Here is a 20,466-nt window from a genome sequence, read left to right as displayed (position 1 = left end):
CCGAATTCTTCTAGAAAAATCTATACTCCTTAATTTTCCCACAATATTTTAAGGTTTCTAAGGGATGACGTAGACAATACAATAGTGTGACCCCCAAGCAATGTTCCACTAATCAAATACACACGTTGGACTGGGTTGCACTAATGTGAGCATAAAGTAGTAAACGTACAGCAAACGGTAATGCAAACTGCATAGAAAAAAATCGTTTAGCGTCACATCACACAATTTAGTTTTGTTTCACCAATCTGAACCGTTATACATATATGCCGATCACGTAAATATTATTGTTTTATCGCGCAATCGCTTGGATGTGCTTGAACTATAAAATGAACTGGCGTTTCATTAGTAGATACAGAAACACTTATTAATAACTCAGAAAATCGACAACTCTATCAAACACTATTAGCTGGTGACAAAAGTATTGCATCTCATTACCTTTGGTACCCTTATTTTTTCCCTATCTCCTACTCGCATAGCATTATTCATTCATCTTTTTCGCCTTATCTAGGCGACAAATAGTGTAACTCATTTAGCCTCGCTTAGACAAAGCGACAAATGAGTCACACACTAACACATTTGTCCAATATCTACTTCACTGTTGGTTAAATATTCTTTGATGGGTCAGTTCAATGCTTATTGCCATTGACAAAATGTCGGATGTAACAATTACTGTTATTATTGTGCGACTTAAGGAACATGATAGATCTAAACCAACGAAGAGCAGAAAGGTTCCAAGGTTGGTACTGAGACCACACATAGGGATAAAAATTATTTTGAGTTTGGATTTTACTGTATTTTTAGAGGAAATAGATTTTTATCTTAGAGAAAAGTTGCCTTGTGCATTTGTTACATACATACATAACATATACCCATAATCCAATTAAAAAATTATTTATTTTTAACGGAAGTAAATTAGTTAGGGGTTCTTAATTTATTATTGTGCATGTCGCTATGCATCCCCAACCAAACAATCAATATGACTTTGTGGCTGCAATCCTCTGTTGTCCTTAGGAGCATGCGCTATTCCCGCAGGACAATGAGAGCAGCAGGACTGCCGCCACATTGCGTTTGTACACCAAATATCCGTGAGGGCCGGAAGTGATATTTCGTTAAATCCGTGTATAGCGCTTAGTTGTGTATAGTTTGTATATGTGCAGGAATTGAAGGCAATAAGGCGTGTTTTAAATATTAATGGAAAAGTAAGTTCAAATATTATATGCGTATACAGTTTCTGTTCCAATTTTTTCCATAGATGGGTACACTGTAAATTTAATACCTACTAACTTATTTTCAAATAAACGGTTTGATTTTAGTTCTCTATAGGCTTAAATGGACAGTTTACATTGAACAGGGATGGTGTGTAAATAAAAAAATAATATAAACGTCGTGGAGAATTGAATGATATTAATAGAAGCTTTACCTCGAATTCGTGCTTAACCATACAAAAGATGGATTACGTTGGAATTTGAAAACATGGTGTCTTTAGCGTATTTCTCCCACTAGTCATTTCTTAACAAGAATTTAATAAAACACAAAATAAAACAATTATACAAACTAAAGAGGCTCATATCGTAAAATTATTCCCCAGTATACAAGGTGGGTTATAACTGTGTAGCACGTCAACAATACAAATGGAACATCCTGTATATTATTGCATTTTCGGATTCGTCTAGAATATCTATCTTATTAGGATTTCCAACTGGTGTTTAAAATATTCACTTCTGAAATATAATGAGTTTTTGAACATTTCAGGTTAGTGAAATTGTGAGTTTTATGAGCCTTAATAAAATCAATGTAAAAATGTTTGTATTAACATCCAGAAAGTGATATAAACATATTTAATTAAGTTTTGAAGATGAATATTTATGATCCAGGAACAGCAGATCACACAGTGTGGTAGTTATTTTTTTTCATCATGGCTACGTAAAAATGGTCAAGTCCAAATAGAAACAAAAAGTTGATGATGGTATTCGAAAACTAAAACGCCGTGTGTTGAAAAGAACATTTTCCTGTTGTAGCCCGCAAATGTGCTTTAGCAAAAATTATTTTAAATTCCACAAGGAAAAATATAAAAAAGTAATTTTTGGCAAAAAGCAAAAATAGAATTTTTTTAAATTTCACAAAGAATTATCACTTTCATAACCGCACAACTTTGCCTTAATTTAATGTGGATATTCGAGATCCCTATGTTAAGAGTTGAATCTAAAACAACCTACATATATCGTACCATGCAAAACAGGTGAAACGTGTACAAGTTGGGTTTTAAAAGATTCTTCAAATAGAAAACTTCAGTGGGTTCCATTTAAGTTCATTTCATTTTACAGATAACAATGTGGAGTGTTGTAATGCCTGATGATCTATCGGCCTCATTGCCTGCATCCAGATCTAAGCACAGTGCCACCCTTCTCGGGGAGCATATTTACGTATTAGGAGGTCGAAATGGGAATTTAGCTTTAAAAGATTATTGGAAATACAACTTGGGTTAGTCGTTCTTTCCGAATATTTAATTGCCACGCTTGTTTGTAATGCAAAATAACTTCAGTTACTGGGAAATGGCATCAATTGAAGCCTTCAGGAGAGAAACTGCCATGCTTACAAGAACACACAGCGGTAGCTTACAAAGACCATATTTTCGTTTTCGGGGGCGAAATCAGTTTCTCCAGTAGCACGGAAACCCCTTTGTGGGTTTATGATGTAAGAGCTGATAACTGGAGAAAAGTAAAAACAAAAAAAGGTAAGCAGTAGCACGTCGTAAATGGCTTCTCTCAAATATTACAAAAGTATCCTAATTATAATTAAAATGGTTATTTCTGCACGTCCGGGCATAAAGTCAAATTTTACTTCCCATTTGCGGGTTTCCATAAGCAGGAAACTAAACGGAATGGTTAATCCGAGTTTTCATTAATGCATATTTTAATAGGTTTAATGGCCCCCAAAGGACGTCGGGGCCATTCCGCCCTTGTACATAATGGTACCATGTTCATTTATGGAGGATATCAAGATTTGAAAGGTTCATCTGGAGAAGTCTGGGCATTCCACTTCGGTAACTAATTAACTTTCCATAGCATTATACTTAGTTTACGTATAGTTCCGGTTAGTATATGGATGAATTGGTCCTAAACTCGTGTTCCTCTAAGCACATAACTTGATTTGGAGCTGTGTCCTTCCTAACCATTACCAAATGAATTAATTACTGACTTTAAATGATTAATTTAGCTATTTTTTCAAGTACTCATTTCAGCTCTGTATTTTGAACAGATACGGAGTCATGGCACCTTATTTCAACAACACCAACAAAGCATGCTGATCAATATCCGCCTCCTAGACATAAGCATTCTGCTGTGATTCATGGAGAAGCCATGTGGATATATGGAGGTACCTAACTCGCGTTGTTAATACAAATAGATTTATTGATTCACGAAATTGAATAACGCTAAAGCCATTATTTTTGTGAAAGAGTGTTGCTTTCAATATGAGAATGAAAAAAATTTCACAGTGGTATTAGCTAGGAGGCATTGATCAACTTCCTGGCAAAATGGCTTTGGTATACTACACTAGGGGTCCCCAAATTACGGCCCACAGCGGCATGGACAAAAAAATTTATAATTATTCACTGTACATGGTGTTCTTTAAAGTCATGCTAATATTTCAGGGTGTGATTTCTGAGGTCATTTTATGAAAAAAAGTTCATACGAAAATATGTCCGCAATGGTCTAAATTTTTAGCTACAGGGCGTTGGAATTTTTCTTTTCAAATCGTTTTTTTTTTATTTATCAGAAAGTACTTTAGATATTGCTTTCAATTTTGGTGTATGTTTATAGGACATGAATGATTATAAACTAACCGATACTTAGAACGTCAGTAAAAAATAATATTTATATTATTTTTTATATCAACAAAAATTTTAATTTGGGCCATATTGGAAATACTCAAGGAAAACTTTTTTTCCAATATTTTAACATCCTGTATTTTGAAAACTAAGCGTTTGCAGTCATATGTTTATTAGATATTTGGCACGTAAAATGCATCTAGGATTACGTCATTAATTTTTTTAAACATAATTAAGAAACATCCTGTATATTCACATGCGATCCTATATCTAAAAAATTTGGGGACCCTTACACTACATGTTCAAAATCACAAATATGTTTTCTCAATGTAGGAATGAGCGATTTACACGAACGAGGAGATTTATGGAAATTTGATATGTACACTAAAATCTGGACTAACATCAAGACAAAATTAAGCCCAGGCCCTCTTCATAGTCACGCTTGTTGCAAGATGCCGTCTTCCATGATCATTTTTGGAGGAGAACGGAACGGACAATGCTGTAACGACTTGTGGAAATTCAGTTTTGGTATGAAAGCATAAAATAGCCTGAATTTTGTTTTCAGACTACGGGATGTCGAAAAGAAACATGCACAAAAGTGTGCCTCAAATTCCTCACGAGAAAACTGATCGACGAATGAGCCGATATATGTTACGTTCTCGCATTAAAAAGTGACAAGTGACTAAAAAATTCATTTTTTTCGTAATATTTTGATAAAAATCGGAACACTAATGCTAAGGCAGGATTAATAATTTAAAAACAGCTGAAGGAAAGAAACGGAAAAGGAAAAAGGCATTTTGCAGTAATTTAGAAACGAACGAAGCACTGTTACAATTTCTGGCAAATTAGGCAATAAGCCTTTTCAGCAAAATTGAAGACAATGACGACACCATGGCATCATACATCTTATACAGGTGTCACTATTTCAAGTGAAAGCATAGGGATTGTGCAAGTGGGAGAAGAACCGCATAAAATTTAATATGCCTCCGACAAAAACTAATGAAGTGGGTTGCAAGACTAGCTGCTCACGTGGCAAAGTCAGTTAAGTATTTCCAGATCTCTCACAGTTTCAGAATTTTTACTAATATAAATTCTAATGATGAATTAATTGTTTTTTTCTTTATTCATATTGCTGCTTTTTACTTTGATATTTTAAAAAATATCCATCGTCGCGAAAACACCGAAATCGATACTAATCTAAACATTGAAGTGGAGACGTAGGTTGGACTGACTACCTACGTGAGCCGCTGGTTCTTCAAACCTCATCATTGGTCTTTGTCAGAGGCATATTAAATCTTATGCGGTCCTTCTTCCACTTGTACAATCTCTGTTTCCATTTTAACTGGTGATACCACTGTACACGCGTACTGCGCCGGCACATGACACATCTCTGACGACAAAATGACGTCACAATGGTGCTAAGACAGAGTGGCCTTCTGGTCAAAAATACAATTTTTAGTGGAATGCCGACAATTGTTTGCTATATTCAGTTTCTCTAGATCATTGAATTTGTCGCATTTTGAGACACCCCGTACGTTGATGTTGCTTCGCGTCAGTATAAATGCCATATTAGTAATAAAATTTATTGTGTTTGCAGATAGCGTTACATGGGAAAAACTCACATTTCCCGGTTTAACACCTCAACCACGTTCGGAAAGTCGATCTTTTGTAGTTTCAGAACTGATTCTAAAAGGCTCGAATAAAACATCTCTCGAAGCCAGAACTCGAAGAATCCGAAGAACATGCAATTCCGCAGATCGCGGTAACCGACATTCATCTTATCTTCCAAACAATAGGATTGTTCCTTACGAAAATACGTACATATTTGAACCTACAGAAGTGAACTATAATGATGGTAAGCACATACTTAATAAGCAAAGACTCAGTTCAGAAACGGAACACTTACCCGCGAGTCTGCATTCAAAGACTACGCATTCAATTTGTTGCTGCCTCGTGTGTTTTAAATGGGAACAAAACGACAAATCTAGACTCAGTCTGCGCTCACATTCACGTACCATTGCTGAATTTAGATCTAAGGGTCGATATTTGATATAAATTGAAAGATAATGGGATACTTGACTTTGTAGTTCAGTACAACCTTTTTAATGTCTTGTCCATCGCTCGATGATTTTATTATGGTTAATTTATCCACTGGGATTTAGCGTGTCCAGCGATGGACAAACTGTAGTATTGATACTAGCATATAATGACCACCATCTCCTCGGGAAAAATACTTCTCTATCGGGGATGATAGTCTTTATTATATACTCGTCCAATCATATACTCTTTCCAAAGTCTAAACTAGATTATTTTTATTATCCTTTGGCATTTATAGGGAGTAACTTGGCACAACAGTATGCAGAACCGAACAAAAATCCTAAAGGCAGTCTTCTGCAAGAAATATCGAAGCTCTCCCAAATCAACCTCTCGAGAATACATCCGAAATGTACCTACAGTATGTTATCCAAGGGGAAAGCAACCGATAGCACTGAAAGCTTATTAAGACAGAACCCAAGTCCTCAAAAAGAAATGGAAATCGGATTGACAAACTTAACGGATGCGAACTTGTCTACACCTTCTAGAGGTAAACACCTGTTGGGGAATTTAATAAGATGAATAATACGAAAACTTTAGGGACAATGGTAAAATCAAAATCGGCATACGTGATCAAGAAAAAATATCTCGACACTTCGCCGTCCTCGGAAGAAGAAGTCAAGGAATTGTCTACGATTCGCAAGAAACGTGTCGGTTTCGACAGTACCGTGAAAAAAATCCCTCGTGATCCAATTTCAGTGCCAAATTTTAGTGCGCTAACTTTACCTACTCCAGTATTAACTCCTGTAGAAGCAACTAAATTGGTTTATTTAACGGACGAAGAAACTGATATTGATTCAAAACTCAACACTCAAGAACCTGAAATGAAGGTGAGTAATTTTACGAAAAAAAGGAGGCCTTAAGAAAAGATGACAATTTAAATTATGTATGTTACTTGGGGAGTTTCCTACGTTGGCTTACTTCAAATCTACCTATAATTTTTTAAATCGAAATAAATTCCAGACAAACAAAATAAGAAAAATACCATTTTTATGAAATTACAATAGTTGCCTATATTAGCAATAACTTATATCAGAAATACAAATATATGATGGCATTTAATTTGGCCTTCATTTCTATGGAAATTATGTTCATTAGATCGTTAGGTAAATAATGGGTTATATATTATATGTCCCATTATTAACCTATTTTAGAATAGAAATAACGAGGGAAAACGTAGTTCGCAGTCATTCAACACAGCCACCAATGGCGATTTTGAAGCTGTGGAAAAAATTTTTTAGGATTTTTAGGTATTTTTTTAATTTGTGTTTTTAAAGTACCTCTTGTATATTGTTGGATATATTGGATAAATGTCTCAGAATTAGATGCTCAAGGACCAGCTAATTTTGAGATATTTATCGTTATAAACAGCGAATATTGGATATTTATTAAGTGGTTGTAGACAATTGCTGTTGTTTAGCAATGTTAAAGATATATGAAGTATAAGATATGATCATGGAGATCTTTTAGGGAGCGATAATACCCTGCAAAATAATAATAGACCGATAGTCAAAACAGGTAATTTTCGATATATAAGGTGATAAAGTTTCATGTTTTTTAAAGAGCATTTTCAACAGTTTGTATAATTTTGTTTTCGTTTAGATTAAGTTTTATTTTAAGAAATTTGATTAAATATTAGGAATTGCTTCAGACAATTAATAACTGAGCAGGATGATAATTTTTGTCTATATCTTTTTTACATTTTTAATATGCATCGATAGATATTTCTGCAAATTTTACGGAAACGGTGAAAGATATGAAAATACTGTAAGGGACAAAAAAGCTAAAGAATTAAAGAAGGAATTTAAATTTGATATCAGAATGCATACAGGTTAACCCAAAAAATATACAAAGCATAAAATAGTACATGACCCAAAAAAACATAACATTCTGTTACCATTGGCTACCGACAATTTTGACATTTTATTATAGAGAAATTTAAAGAAAATAGGTACACAAAAATTTCAAGAATTTAAATCAAAACATATATATTAGGTGTACAACTTTGCTTCCGCCGTTTTTTTTCCGAATTTCGCGATTTTATTGTAAAAAACTAATTATACCTTTAGGATCCAAAGTATTGTCCATCGCTGGCCACTACTTTCTCCCATCTTTCGGGCAGCATACGAATCCCGTGTTGAAAAAATTGGACATCTTTTGAAGCGATCCACGATTCTATCCAATTTCTTACTTCTTCATAAGACCGGAAGTGTTGGTCAGCTAGCCCATGTGCCATGGATCGAAACAAGTGATAATCAGAAGGAGCTAGGTCAGGAGAATATGGCGGGTGGGGTAGGACTTCCCATTTCAATGTTTCCAAGTATTTCTTGACCACTTGCGCAACATGGGGTCGAGCATTATCGTGCTGCAAAATCACTTTATCATGTCTCTCGTTGTATTGCAGCCGTTTCTTTTTCAATGCTCGGCTCAAACGCATTAATTGGGTTCGATAAAGAGCACCTGTGATTGTTTCAGTTGGTTGTAACAGCTCATAATATATTACGCCGAGTTGATCCCACCAAATACAGAGCATGATTTTGGAACCATGAATAGACGGTTTGGCCGTCGACGTGGAAGCATGGCCGGGATATCCCCAAGTCTTTTTGCGTTTGGGATTATCGTAATGAACCCATTTCTCGTCCCCAGTCACAATACGATGCAGAAATCCCTTCCGTCTTTGCCTTGCAAGCAACTGTTCACAAGCGAACAGACGCCTGTCAATATCTCTTGGTTTCAACTCGTACGGCACCCAATATCCTTGCTTCTGAATCATTCCCATGTCTTTGAGGCGTTTTGAGATTGTTTGTTGAGTCACTCCCAATGATTGTGCCAATTCTTGTTGACTTTGACACGAGTCTTCGTCAAGTAATGCTTCCAAGTTCGCATCTTGGAAAACCTTCTTTCTTCCACCGCTATGTTGGTCTTCGACGTGAAAATCACCGTTCTTGAAGCGCTGAAACCACTCACGACATGTCCTTTCACTAATAGTGGCTTCCCCATAAGTATCTGAGAGCATTCGATGAGCCTCAGCAGCAGATTTCTTCATATTGAAGCAGAAAAGTAAAACCTCCCGCAAATGACGAGAATTTGGCTCGTACACTGACATTTTCAATTGCGAATAACTTTATGATGAAGACACAAATAGACTAATATTTTTATGAGGTTATGTTAACAGGTGCCCAAGGCTCCTGCATGCCCACATGGGGTTATTTATTTCGATCATTACTTACCGCTACATACATCTATTCAAAAACGGCGGAAGCAAAGTTGTACACCTAATATGTATATATAATTTCATATGTACATATACATAAATAGAAAACCAAACATTTCACAAAAAACTGAGTACACCTCTGGAGTTTACTCAAAAAACTTTATAAAGAACTGTTTTCAGTTCGTAATAGTCGAAATGCAATGAAGAATCGAAAATTACCAATTTTCAAAAATTATTTGTATATCTGGTCACCGTTTGCCCTCTACCATGCACAATCAACAAAAAAGGACCCTTCTGTACTTGTGGCTTACGACAATATAGATTGATTTCATATAAATCGCGCTTTTCTTCCTGAATTAACCACTTTATGTATTACCTTAGGAGGAAATTAATGAAGACTTCAACCTCGAGTACGAAAATCTCCAGCCGCTTAAGCGAGGGGATAGTTACACGTCCCACCTTGCATACGCAGATAATCCACTTTACCATGAGACTGTGGGTGAAAAATCTCAAGAAAATGTCTCCTCAACATCGGATTATTGCAGTATAGAAACAGTTAATAGGCTATCTTCAGCCAGTAGTTATAGTATGAAAACCAACACTCCACAAGAAGAAATTCTAAATAAAAATAATATGGTAATTAACGAAGAAAATGAACAGTTTTCGTCTCTTTCTTAATGGATAACTTTTGCAGAAAGAAGACTCCTTTGGATTCTGTAATCCAAACTACATGAGACCCTCAATGAAATCAATGCTAACTGCCGAAGAAAAGACCGTAGTGAACAAGATGCTATCTAACACTTATCAAGCGAATAACCCTCCAAAGGAAAACGAGGGAGAAACGATGGAACTTATAAGCTTCAATGGTACCTTGAACAGAAACACCAAAGTTGTCTATCGGCAATCGTGCAGGTCTATTAGGCCTTGGAACCTCCCCTTAAACAAGAACATCAAATTTAAGGCTTCTGGTCAAATTCGAGCCCACAGCGCCGGAAGAGCTGAACGTAACAAGCAGCAGTTAGAAAATAAGTGTAAGGAAATGGAGGTTGAATGCGTAGATGCATTTGTGCCGTTTTATATTTACATTGTGGGGGGGAAGGAGCAAGGTCAGGTGACGGTATTTCAAAGACCCATTTCTATATGGAGGCTGAAACTATTTTAACCAAATTGTCTTACGCCTCTCAGATGGAGGTGAACTGTCTTCATAGTGTCGGGTGTTGCAATAAGTCTCCAAAGTGCAAATATTTGTGCCAACAAATTAGCTCTAGTTCGTTTATTCCTACAGACTAAGATCTAAACTGCCATTTCCTTGAAAATGTATGATAGTATAACATACCTGTCGAAAATTCGCAATTTAGCAGCTTAAATTCCTAATTTGATTTAATTTTTATAGCTTCAAAACGTACTTCAAAAGTATTCTCCCGTAAGAACTATAACGTTAATTGCAATAAATACAGTACAAATTCGTCCATAAAATCCGTCAAATATACATTAGGACAAATATTGTTTAAAATTAGTTATGCTTTGTTTCGGTAAAAGTTTTAACGTATAATAGCAGTACGGATGTAATGGGATAGGTAGCAGGTTTTAGGTGTATAATGGTTAATTTCTGTAGCTAATAGGTAGGAAGGTGGATAGGTATACCTGCAAAATATGGCAAACAAAGCAGGCTTTTTCTAACCGAAACCAGTCTTATCTAGATGAACCCAAGTTCATTAATCATATGAATCAAATCAAAAAGACGCAGAGAAAAAGAGCTCCATGACCTATACAGTGTGAGCCAGTAAGAAAGGTCGTCAGCAGTCTCTCAAGAACAACCGGCGAGAGAGCATTCAAAATACTAATATTAATTGAATTAATTATAAGAAACTCGTTGGTACTCAAAATTTTAAGGGAACAGGGGGCATGCCTATACTGGGAATATTTTTAAAAACTTGCCACCCCTCAAATTTCTAGAAATACAAACTAAAGTAAAAAAATACAACCATATGCTCCGAGGTTCATTACTAATATGTTAATAAATAATACATACAGTATAGTGGAGCCTATAGTCATAATAAGTGAAGTTATTCGGATTCTTATTGAAACAAGCGACTTAAAAGCAATAAATATACTCAAAAGTATTTACCGGGTATATTTTTAACAACTTGCCATCTCCAAAATTTCTAGAAGTACAAACTAAAGTAAAAAATGCTCAAATACATCGATCTTAAAATGAAGGGGGAAAACAAAGAATGAAAAAATTCTCCTTCATAGACAATATCGCAGGGATGGCAACCCCTTCGTTTTCTTAAATGGACAACATGGATCAAGTGACACATCATTTTAAAGTTTGAAAAACTCTCTAAACAACTGTAACAAAATTTTGTTTTTTCTATTCGCATTTTTTCTTGGTTCTTAATTGGTCAAAAATCGTTCGAAAAGTATTTCATTATTCTTCGTGTGATAATACAGTCTTCAAACTCTCGTCGCACTTCTTTAAACATTTGTTATGGAATGTTAGGACAAACTTCTATAATTCTTCAACGTAATACTTGAAAATTCTGTATATAATGTATAGGAGTCGCATAAACCATGCTTTTAAGGTGTCCGCAAAGGAAGAAGTCGAGAGGGGTAAGATCAGGAGATCTAGCTGGCCACTTGAAAATACCTCTTGTGCCAATCCATCTATCAGGAAAATTATCATCAAGGAACTGTCGAACCGGTAAAACACAATGTGAAAAGGCAACATCCCGTTGAAATTTTTTTTTTTGATAATTGCCCGGAATGACCAATTTTTTTTAACTAACTTTGAATAAAAAAGCAAGCTTTTAATACGAGTATTTAGAGAATTTGAAGATCTTTAAAATGAAGTGTCATTTAACCCATGTTCTCTATTTAAAAAAAAAGAAGGGGTTGCCACCTCTGCGATATTATCGCTCGGGGGTGAGTTTTTCCATTCTTTGTCTTCCCCCTTTCATTTTAAGATCAACATGTTTGAACATTTTTTACTTTAGTTTGTACTTCTATAAATTTTGGAGATGGCAAGTTTTTAAAAATACACCCTGTAAATATTTTTGAGTATATTTATTGCTTTTAAATCGCTTGTTTTAATAAAAATCCGAATAACTTTACTTATTATGACTATAGGCTCCAATATGCTGTATTATTTGTTAACATATTGGTAACGAACCTCGAAGGATATGATTATATTTTTTCCTTAGGAAAATCTATTGACTTTTAACGAAAAAGCTTTTTAGTATAGCCTCTACTAACACAAAAACACCAAAAAATTACAAAATATTTAATTTGTTCACGGTCTGCGAAATTAACGGTTAAATGCCAACGGATTTTTTTAATCCTAACAAATTCAATCAGGTCCATACTTAGACTATCGTTCAAGGATTGTCGGAGTTTGATAACTTGTGCAATGAAATTAATGCAGGGTCTGCCATAATTTTTATGGAAATGCGAAAAAAAATTCTCTGGCCATACTTTTGTACAGCAGTATAAAGCGAAATATGGTTAAGTAAGTAAACGTGTAAGTGAAAAAGAATACATTGTCAGTTTTCAATAGTTTATTATTACACAATTCTACAAGTAGTTCATACTTAATGTTAGCAACGTAAATCTTGTTAAATGCTTAGCAAGCACCTACGTCGAATATATTTACATTATTATAATTTACATTACACTCAATTTACTCCACCCACACCTTAATTTGGAAATTACATATGATCAGACCGTCTTCACCAAAGTTTTTGGAAAGACACGGCATCTTCTTTACAAGAAGTGGAATATCCCAAAGGACTTTTACCTCACAATAGATTTTAGGCACCTTAGTTTTCAATATGGATCATTTGAATCGAATAACAGGACGCTACCATTCTCTGTTCGCATCTAACTGAAATAAATATAATGGACTAAGATGCTGTTAATGTGAACACAGATTTTATTTTCTATATAGCTTGATTCATTAACAGTGGGAGAACTGAAAGCTGTAAGTGCTATATGTCAAATGGTGACTATTAGAGAAAATATGCCTTATCCAAAACTTGATAGTTTCAGATATATACAGGGTGTTGAAAGTTAAGATTTTAATTGATTTTTTGTCATTATTCTAAAAATATCTAGGTTAGACACTTGAAAATGTGTGAAATTATATTTTTTTAGGTGAAGAATTATATATTCTAGAAATTAAAATACCCTTGGTTTGTTTCACTTTTAATTTCTCGTATTATCAAATTTAAACATAGTGTTCGTTAAATAGATTTTTCTCGAAAACGAATCGAGATATTGAAATAAAACAATAATACATAATGCATGGAAAATTTTCTTTCAGATTTTGAATCAAATTTCATGTCAAACATATAAAGTAAAAAGTTATTAACTGTAAATTCTATAAAATTGACCGTAAATGGCTCCCTCTATTAGCAAGGCGGAAATTGCAGAACGTATCTTATTTGTCGCCTAAAAAAATATAATTTTACATATTTTCAAGTATCTATTTTAAATATTTTCCAAATGATGGCAAAAAAGTGAATTAAAATTTTTACTTTCAATACCCTGTATATCCTAAACCATCAACTTTTGGATAACTCATGTGTGCTCCAATCGGCACTATTTGACGCTTAGTATCTCCAGCTTTCGGTTATCCCATTTGTTAATGAATCGCCCAGTATGTTCTAGGATTCTTTTTTAGCTCATGAGTATACTTCAAATAAGAATATGTAGCACATTATCCGAAAATAGCCCTCTTTTTTCAAAAGGAGCGAGGATCACAGTATGCACCTGTAAAAAGTCACAAATCAGTCAGAGTATACTACCAATGAATAATGCAAAGCAGTGCACGGTTGCACAACATCTGAATCAAACCATAACAGGTTAAAAAATGTTTCACATTTAGCAGCTTAGATAATAAACCGCAAGTGTTAAATTAGCAAATGAATCGCCTTCTCTATTAGCTTTTCCAATTGATGGAATTGGTTTAAATCATGAGCTGAAAAAGTGTATTTCAATATTAATTAACCGAAGTTTCCATTAAGATATAATTTTTATGCAGGTGATAATCTAGTTTAATAAAATAAAAATCCAAATGCGTGTTTACGCTATGTATACAGGGTGTTCCCTAACTATATGTACAAAATTTAAGGGCGCAATCCTGAATGCATTTCAAGTAGAAAATGTCTAATAAACAAATGTTTACAAATGTTCGTTTTCAAAATATAGGGTGCTAAAATATACCAAAAAAAAACATTTTCCTTGAATATTTCCAATATGGCTCAAATTGAATTTTTTTTTATTGATATAAAGAAAAATATACATATTATTTTTACTGACATTTAAAGTGGCAGCTAGTTTATAATCAAGTGCAAGATTTACTTAAGACAGGCGAATATATTCAACAATTCTTATAATATTCAATTAATTTTTTTTCTTTTGAATTTGAAATAAATAAACCTCGCACTTACCAACTATTAATAAATTCCTTTAAATTTTTTCGGTTCTGTTTGGAACAAAGATTATAAAAATCAGTCTTAACTAACGACAAACGCAGCATCATACATTTGTTGTGTAAATCGAATAATAAAGATATCCCAAGTGTACGCCACTGTCGCATAGAATCCGAGTACGTATAAATAAAGGGCTCTTTACTACACATTCGCATGCCAAAATTCAAAAATCTAATTTGAACCATATTGGAAATATTTAAAGAAAACGTTTTTTTTAAATTTTAATATCCTCTATTTTGAAAACGAAACATTAGCGGATATTTGTTTATTAAACATTTTTCACTTAAAATGCATCTAGGGTTACGCCCTTAAATGTTCTACACGTAGTTAGGAAACGCTCTGTATATTTGATGTATAATGGAGGAACTGGTGTCAAAATTTAAATTTTAAATGAGACACCCTGTATATTGTCTTTTTTTCGATGGGACTCTTTCGTGCTGATTTCAAAAATACATGGTTTTATATAGAATAAGGCAAAAACTATGATTGCGTCTGTTCGGGTGTATTCTTTGTACCTTAGTTATTGAGCGAGCAGAGTTTTAATTGAAGTATGAAAAATCAACAAATAGCTCGTATTACTCAATGGTCATATGTTCTATCTAGGAAGAATCCTGCGGATCTGATATTTCCCGACCTGGATCCCATTGAAATTACGAATAATATCTTTACATAAAACTTATTGACGTGATGTTAAATCTAAAATCGATACTTTTTCCGAAATGTTCGAAGCAGAGGTTAACCCCATAAAAGTGTCTACCTTCACATTTTTAAGTAAACACTTTGATCTTCTAAGTTACTCTTCTTATTGTATATTGTTGCACGTTACTGCTTACGTGTCGCGTTTAAGGATTAACGGTTTTTTAATATTGGATTCTAGAATTGTCGGTGACCTGATTGTCGCATAATTGGATCAGGCTTTGATTATTATTGTGGGACTGGTTGAAATGTCTTCGTTTCAGAAAGACATCGAAACTCTTAAATTGTCTAAACTAATGCCAAAAGTTTCTGAAAGTTCCTTATTAGCTTCCAATCCTTTCTTGTAAAAGAATAACTTGTGCAGATGGCAAATTGAAGAATTCTTAACTTGATTATGTCGCTAAGCATTCCACAATACTCCTTGCTAAACATTATTTTACGTATTTGCTGTTTAGACATAAACATCTCAAAAACCTGCATACCGGACGTTGATTAATTTTTTCCAATTTAAGACAACGATTTTGGATATTACGAGACAGGCAAATCGTATAAAGTATATTAAAATGATACATTACGTGTTTTAGAGCAGCTCTTAGGAAGTTGGTCTCACAAATGGCAGACTTGCCGTCTAACATATATGCAACAGCCGTACATTTATTTCCACAACAATATTCCTCTTAAATGTAGACCGAGTGGTATCGTTTAACTTCTTAAATCAGCATACCAACGAGGGTAAAATGGTACATCCCAATTAAAGAGGACCTCAGAAATTCGACATATAGTGTTGTAGTAAATAGAATATTTTTTTCTACCCTTTGCGTCTTCGCTCTATTATACAGGGTGGTTCACAACTAAGAGGCTAAAGTTCATTTACATATTCTTTCTGTAAAAATATTACAATTTGGCAAAATTTATCTTATACAAAATTTAACAGGTTTCCATTTATAGGGTGCCCAAGATTTGATTATTTATTCTAATTTTGCCTACAGCTCTAACAATTTTTCAAATAATTAATTCAAATTTTGGCAGAATACATTTTGACATAAAGTAAGATAATCTAATATGGGCTCCTACAAACTGTAAATGTAAACACTTAAAATACATTGTCTAAGAAACATAAATAATTCATTTACATACCTTCATTAAACTGCTAACCACGCAACACTAAACATTTTATAGTATTGCCAAATTTTAATTTACACACCCACAGATAAAACAAGAAATTCCTTGGTGCCTGATATACGTATTTTACATATACAAAGTGCCCGTTTTACGAGCCCCATCTCTGAGGGTTTAATTAATAAGCTTTAAATTGTGCAACTTTAACTGAACTAATTTCGTATGTCTTAAGATAACTAAGACGCCAATGTTGGGGCTCGTAAAATGAGCACTCTGTAACCTTAAAATACACCACGAATTATCCGAAACGTTTTTACTTAATTTAATTTGCACTTAATGGATCTGCGTTATAATAACATCAAAAATGGTTTCAAATTGTTTTGCCCCACTGCAGTAACAAAGCTATTTGGTATAGTTACCTGAATCCAAAATCCAAGCTTTCAGAATGATAAATACTTAATAGCCAATTCAGTCTTTATCTTCAGATCTGCCTTTAATCTATACTCTTAATATTTCCAAGGACTTATTGTAACAAATTGCTATCCAGTCCGGCTGTGTAGCGCCCCACTGTATCTGATTCACCTCGCCCTCTGCAGCTGTATAGGCGAGAATTGGATCTTCGATGGCTCTAGGCATTTGTTGTATATCCCATATTAAAGCCTGATGATCATCCCCTGAAAATATTGCACATAAGTGCATAAGCGTTTTATTCATTTATGAATAATTCATATAAATAATAATTTAACTAACAGTGACAAGATTCAGAACAAAGAATTTAAGAGCTAGAAATTGAATACCTGCTGTGCAGATATGACAACTAGAATGAGGTGCCCATGCAATTCCATTAACACATGCCCTGTGGTTATTAAGACGGGCAACCGGAGTACACGGCACGCGGACATCCAGTATGATGACTTCGCAAGAATCCATGGCAATTGTTGCTAGATAATTCGGGTCTTGTTTGTTCCATGCCAATCTAGTTTAGATAATAAGAAAACATTTTTTACCCATAACGTGCATATTTTTACAAGTTAACTACCGTAATAATGGGGTATGTGCCGGGTCTTCATAAATAATGGTAGAATGTTCCAAGTGCCTTAGATCGAACATTCTTACCGATCCATCGGCGCCCACGGAAGCGAACATATCCCTTCCTCCACCTGCTCTCGAAAAGGCTATGTCATACACCTCTTTGTCATGGGCAATGAGCTGCGTCTTTACATGTCCCGAAACTAGGTTAACGCGACCAATAACCTAAGAGGAAAATAAAAATCAAGTACTAAAGCTTAAATACCTAATTGTAAGCATTACCACATAACACTTGTAGTTATATTTTCTATTTCAAATGTTATTCTGCATTAAAAAGTGCTATCATACAATTTTTAACCAGAAAAACAAGAAGGCAAAGTGAGCTAATAAGTAATTTTCTCTCACCTGGCCAGTTTCGAGTCCCCATATTGTACAAGTGGTGTCAATTGAAGAGGTCCCAACTAGATTTGGGTCAACTTCGTTCCAGTCAAAGCTTGTAAGAGGTGCACAAAAATCTGAATTTTTGTTGTTATTCAAAACACATTCTAATCTTGTGTCAGGTTCAGATGCCCTCCACACCCGTAGATAATCACCACTATAAGAAGATAATTTTATTTATTATATAATATTATACAATACCAATATACAATATGTATTAAGTACAAAAAGAGTACATTAAATAAAAACATACTTTCATGTGTTAAGGAAGTAATATGAAGTTTGTTTCACTGATAATCCTGTTATCATAGCATCTAATGCCTTTATTGCTAAGTTACTTAAAGAGCATTATTAAATGATAATTTTTGAATAGTGCCACTTTTGACAAATTTTAATAATACCCACTTAGTACTATCTAATCACAGTTACATTAGCTGAAGGCAAACAGTTTTTTCCCATATTTTGAAAATATTAATGTTCAATTCTTTCTTTAAAAATATATTTAGATAGATCAGAAAAATGCTATAAGGTACATTTTATTTTTTATAAGAATCTCATCATAAAGTACCCAGACCTTACTGACAAACTTTAACTAGGTATATCTCCAAAATGTGCCTTGTAACAACACAATTATATCACCCTATACCATTAACATCCACTGTATAGAATATGCTATGCAGGTCTAAAATGGGACATGAGAAGACAAGGAAAAAAGGCAATGTCTTCAGTGCTCAAACTTTTTGTTAGTAAACTGTTGGACAGTTCAGCTTTCAGTCAATAAACTGTTTGAAATTGTTTGTTAAATAGATGTACACTCTAAGTGCTTGATGATCATATGACCATTGCTCAAATGCAGTTAAATATCTCCATTCACTTACCTTGTGGCTAAAAGATCAGGGAAAATGCCTTTACTATCAGGAATCCACATAATTTTTGTAGTAGGATATGGATGTTCAAATGTGTTTTTTGCTGTGAATTCACTAGTTTCCTCATCAAGTGAAACAATTTGTACTTTATTATTGTATTCCTCCACAAAACTTCCTAGGGCTAAACGAAACCGCTTGTCTGGCCTAACTGACCAATTCATACTATATAGTGGCCATGGAGCTATATATTTATAGATTTCTTTTCTCTTGCCCTGTACACCTCCTGAGTGAGCCATTTCTTCAGTTGTAGTCAACAATGTGATGTAAGGATATATCAAACACTACTAAAATATAAAACAATTTCAATTCAGATAATCACTAAAGGGCTAAATTGAAACTGGACTCTGGTACCTTATATTTGTGATCTCTTTCTTTCTTCCAATTTGCAGTATTTAACACTGCATTCTATTTCAAAACATTGTATAAATAGGTAAGACTTCAAAGCCATTATTGCCAATATTTGCCATTGTCCATTGCCTAGACAAAATCATGGAAAAAACACTGCTGTGAAGGCAAAATCGCGTCTCAGCAACTGTCAACAGTAACATCCTTCCGAAGGCTCCCGAACGGTCAAATGTAGTTAGCAATGGTTCGCTGTTGCCAACTTGCGCATATATTATGTAAAGTTAGGAATATATTTTTACATCAATTGACTAATAACATTAACACCTTTGATTAATATGACTTTAATGGTCAATTTATCGATTATTTTACCTTGATGCATGATTTCATTATAAGTAGTCAAGTATACTCCACTCCACAGCATTATAATGATATCATTTTTCCATCATAAAACATCTTCGTAACTTCGTGGTGACTTGGCACAGCTGCTGGATACGAACGGAAACCTCGGTTGCTGGCATTAGACACTACCTTCACATCTGTAAAAAAAAATGGCATTGACTAGTTTGATTTATTATATACAAATTTCTAGAGATAAAGAGATCGAGATTTTCCAAACTAAAATTTTCCATTCTTGCAAATTTTTCTGCTCAATACGGGTTTTTTACTGCTGCTTCAGTTGAGCATGGGAAAAGCAGATACTCAAATTCCAAATACTCGAAGTGTCACTTATCCTTTGAAAAATCTTTACATTTGAGTTCAAATTAAATTGACAAGAAATAAGGGAATGTAGTTAATTTTTTTTCGAGTTCTCCCATTACAAAGCCCTACGTGAATACGCGAATTTAAGATTTGTGTTGTACAAAGTTGCTGGGATGTCCTGTAATTAAAATAACTACTAAAAAAACATGCATAATTTTTGGGGGTTTGAAATAGACAACGGGAAACTGGGAAGAACACATGAAATGTCCTGGGACCAAGCACCCTCCAGAACGCTGGAAGAAAGAGGGTTAAAAATAAATATAAAATTCCGCACGTTATAACGGCCGCTACATGATACGTACAAATTTCGAAAAGAAAAATAAATCAAATTTCCTTTAGAATGATGTCTCACACGATAAAATGAAAATTACCTAGTAAGAAAATTATGAAGAACTGCGTTTCATGATGAGAACATTCCAATACGCAGCTGGAAAGTAAAATCATTCTAAAGACAATTATAATGCTTGTCTTCGACCATTGATATTTATAATTACCATTTCTTTTGTTTCAGTTGCAATATTTGAT

The 20,466-nt window shown here is 34.2% G+C and overlaps 2 protein-coding genes across 3 annotated transcripts; one reads left to right on the top strand and one right to left on the bottom strand.

Moving 5' to 3' along the window:
- Positions 1-1,051: 1,051 nt before the first annotated feature.
- LOC136408106 (uncharacterized) lies at positions 1,052-12,803 on the top strand. The gene is made up of 11 exons (XM_066388922.1): positions 1,052-1,199; positions 2,325-2,481; positions 2,543-2,734; positions 2,921-3,043; positions 3,259-3,375; positions 4,163-4,357; positions 5,427-5,684; positions 6,165-6,413; positions 6,464-6,753; positions 9,519-9,773; positions 9,832-12,803. Exons 2-11 carry the CDS (start codon positions 2,331-2,333, stop codon positions 10,297-10,299), a joined length of 2,298 nt encoding a protein of 765 aa, XP_066245019.1. The 5' UTR covers positions 1,052-1,199; positions 2,325-2,330; the 3' UTR covers positions 10,300-12,803.
- On the bottom strand, positions 12,685-19,393 carry wap (DDB1 and CUL4 associated factor wap). Of its 2 annotated transcripts, none has more exons than XM_066389344.1 (6): positions 19,189-19,393; positions 18,790-19,121; positions 17,879-18,068; positions 17,484-17,698; positions 17,242-17,420; positions 12,685-17,118 (listed from the first exon to the last, which is right to left on the bottom strand). In XM_066389344.1, exons 2-6 carry the CDS (start codon positions 19,071-19,073, stop codon positions 16,943-16,945), a joined length of 1,044 nt encoding a protein of 347 aa, XP_066245441.1. In that variant the 5' UTR covers positions 19,074-19,121; positions 19,189-19,393; the 3' UTR covers positions 12,685-16,942. The 2 variants fall into 2 exon arrangements, with proteins under 2 accessions (XP_066245441.1, XP_066245449.1); XM_066389352.1 differs by having other exon boundaries at positions 18,790-19,118.
- Positions 19,394-20,466: the final 1,073 nt, after the last annotated feature.

The sequence above is a fragment of the Euwallacea similis genome, chromosome 1 (genome assembly GCF_039881205.1).
Source record: "Euwallacea similis isolate ESF13 chromosome 1, ESF131.1, whole genome shotgun sequence".
NCBI classification, from domain to species: domain Eukaryota; kingdom Metazoa; phylum Arthropoda; class Insecta; order Coleoptera; family Curculionidae; genus Euwallacea; species Euwallacea similis.
Note: the sequence above shows the minus strand (reverse complement) of the source record. Positions and strands in the feature narration are given on the sequence as shown.

What these genes read in the sequence shown, in the direction of transcription:
- LOC136408106 (XM_066388922.1), top strand. Translation starts at nt 2,331, where the DNA reads ATGTGGAGTGTTGTAATGCCTGATGATCTATCGGCCTCATTGCCTGCA. An exon ending in AGCCATGTGGATATATGGAG is followed by an intron (nt 3,376 to 4,162) that starts GTACCTAACTCG and finishes TTCTCAATGTAG; the next exon opens with GAATGAGCGATTTACACGAA. An exon ending in CTTGTGGAAATTCAGTTTTG is followed by an intron (nt 4,358 to 5,426) that starts GTATGAAAGCAT and finishes TTGTGTTTGCAG; the next exon opens with ATAGCGTTACATGGGAAAAA.
- wap (XM_066389344.1), bottom strand. Translation starts at nt 19,073, where the DNA reads ATGGCTCACTCAGGAGGTGTACAGGGCAAGAGAAAAGAAATCTATAAA. An exon ending in CCTGATCTTTTAGCCACAAG is followed by an intron (nt 18,069 to 18,789) that starts GTAAGTGAATGG and finishes ATCTTCTTATAG; the next exon opens with TGGTGATTATCTACGGGTGT. An exon ending in GCACATACCCCATTATTACG is followed by an intron (nt 17,421 to 17,483) that starts GTAGTTAACTTG and finishes TATCTAAACTAG; the next exon opens with ATTGGCATGGAACAAACAAG.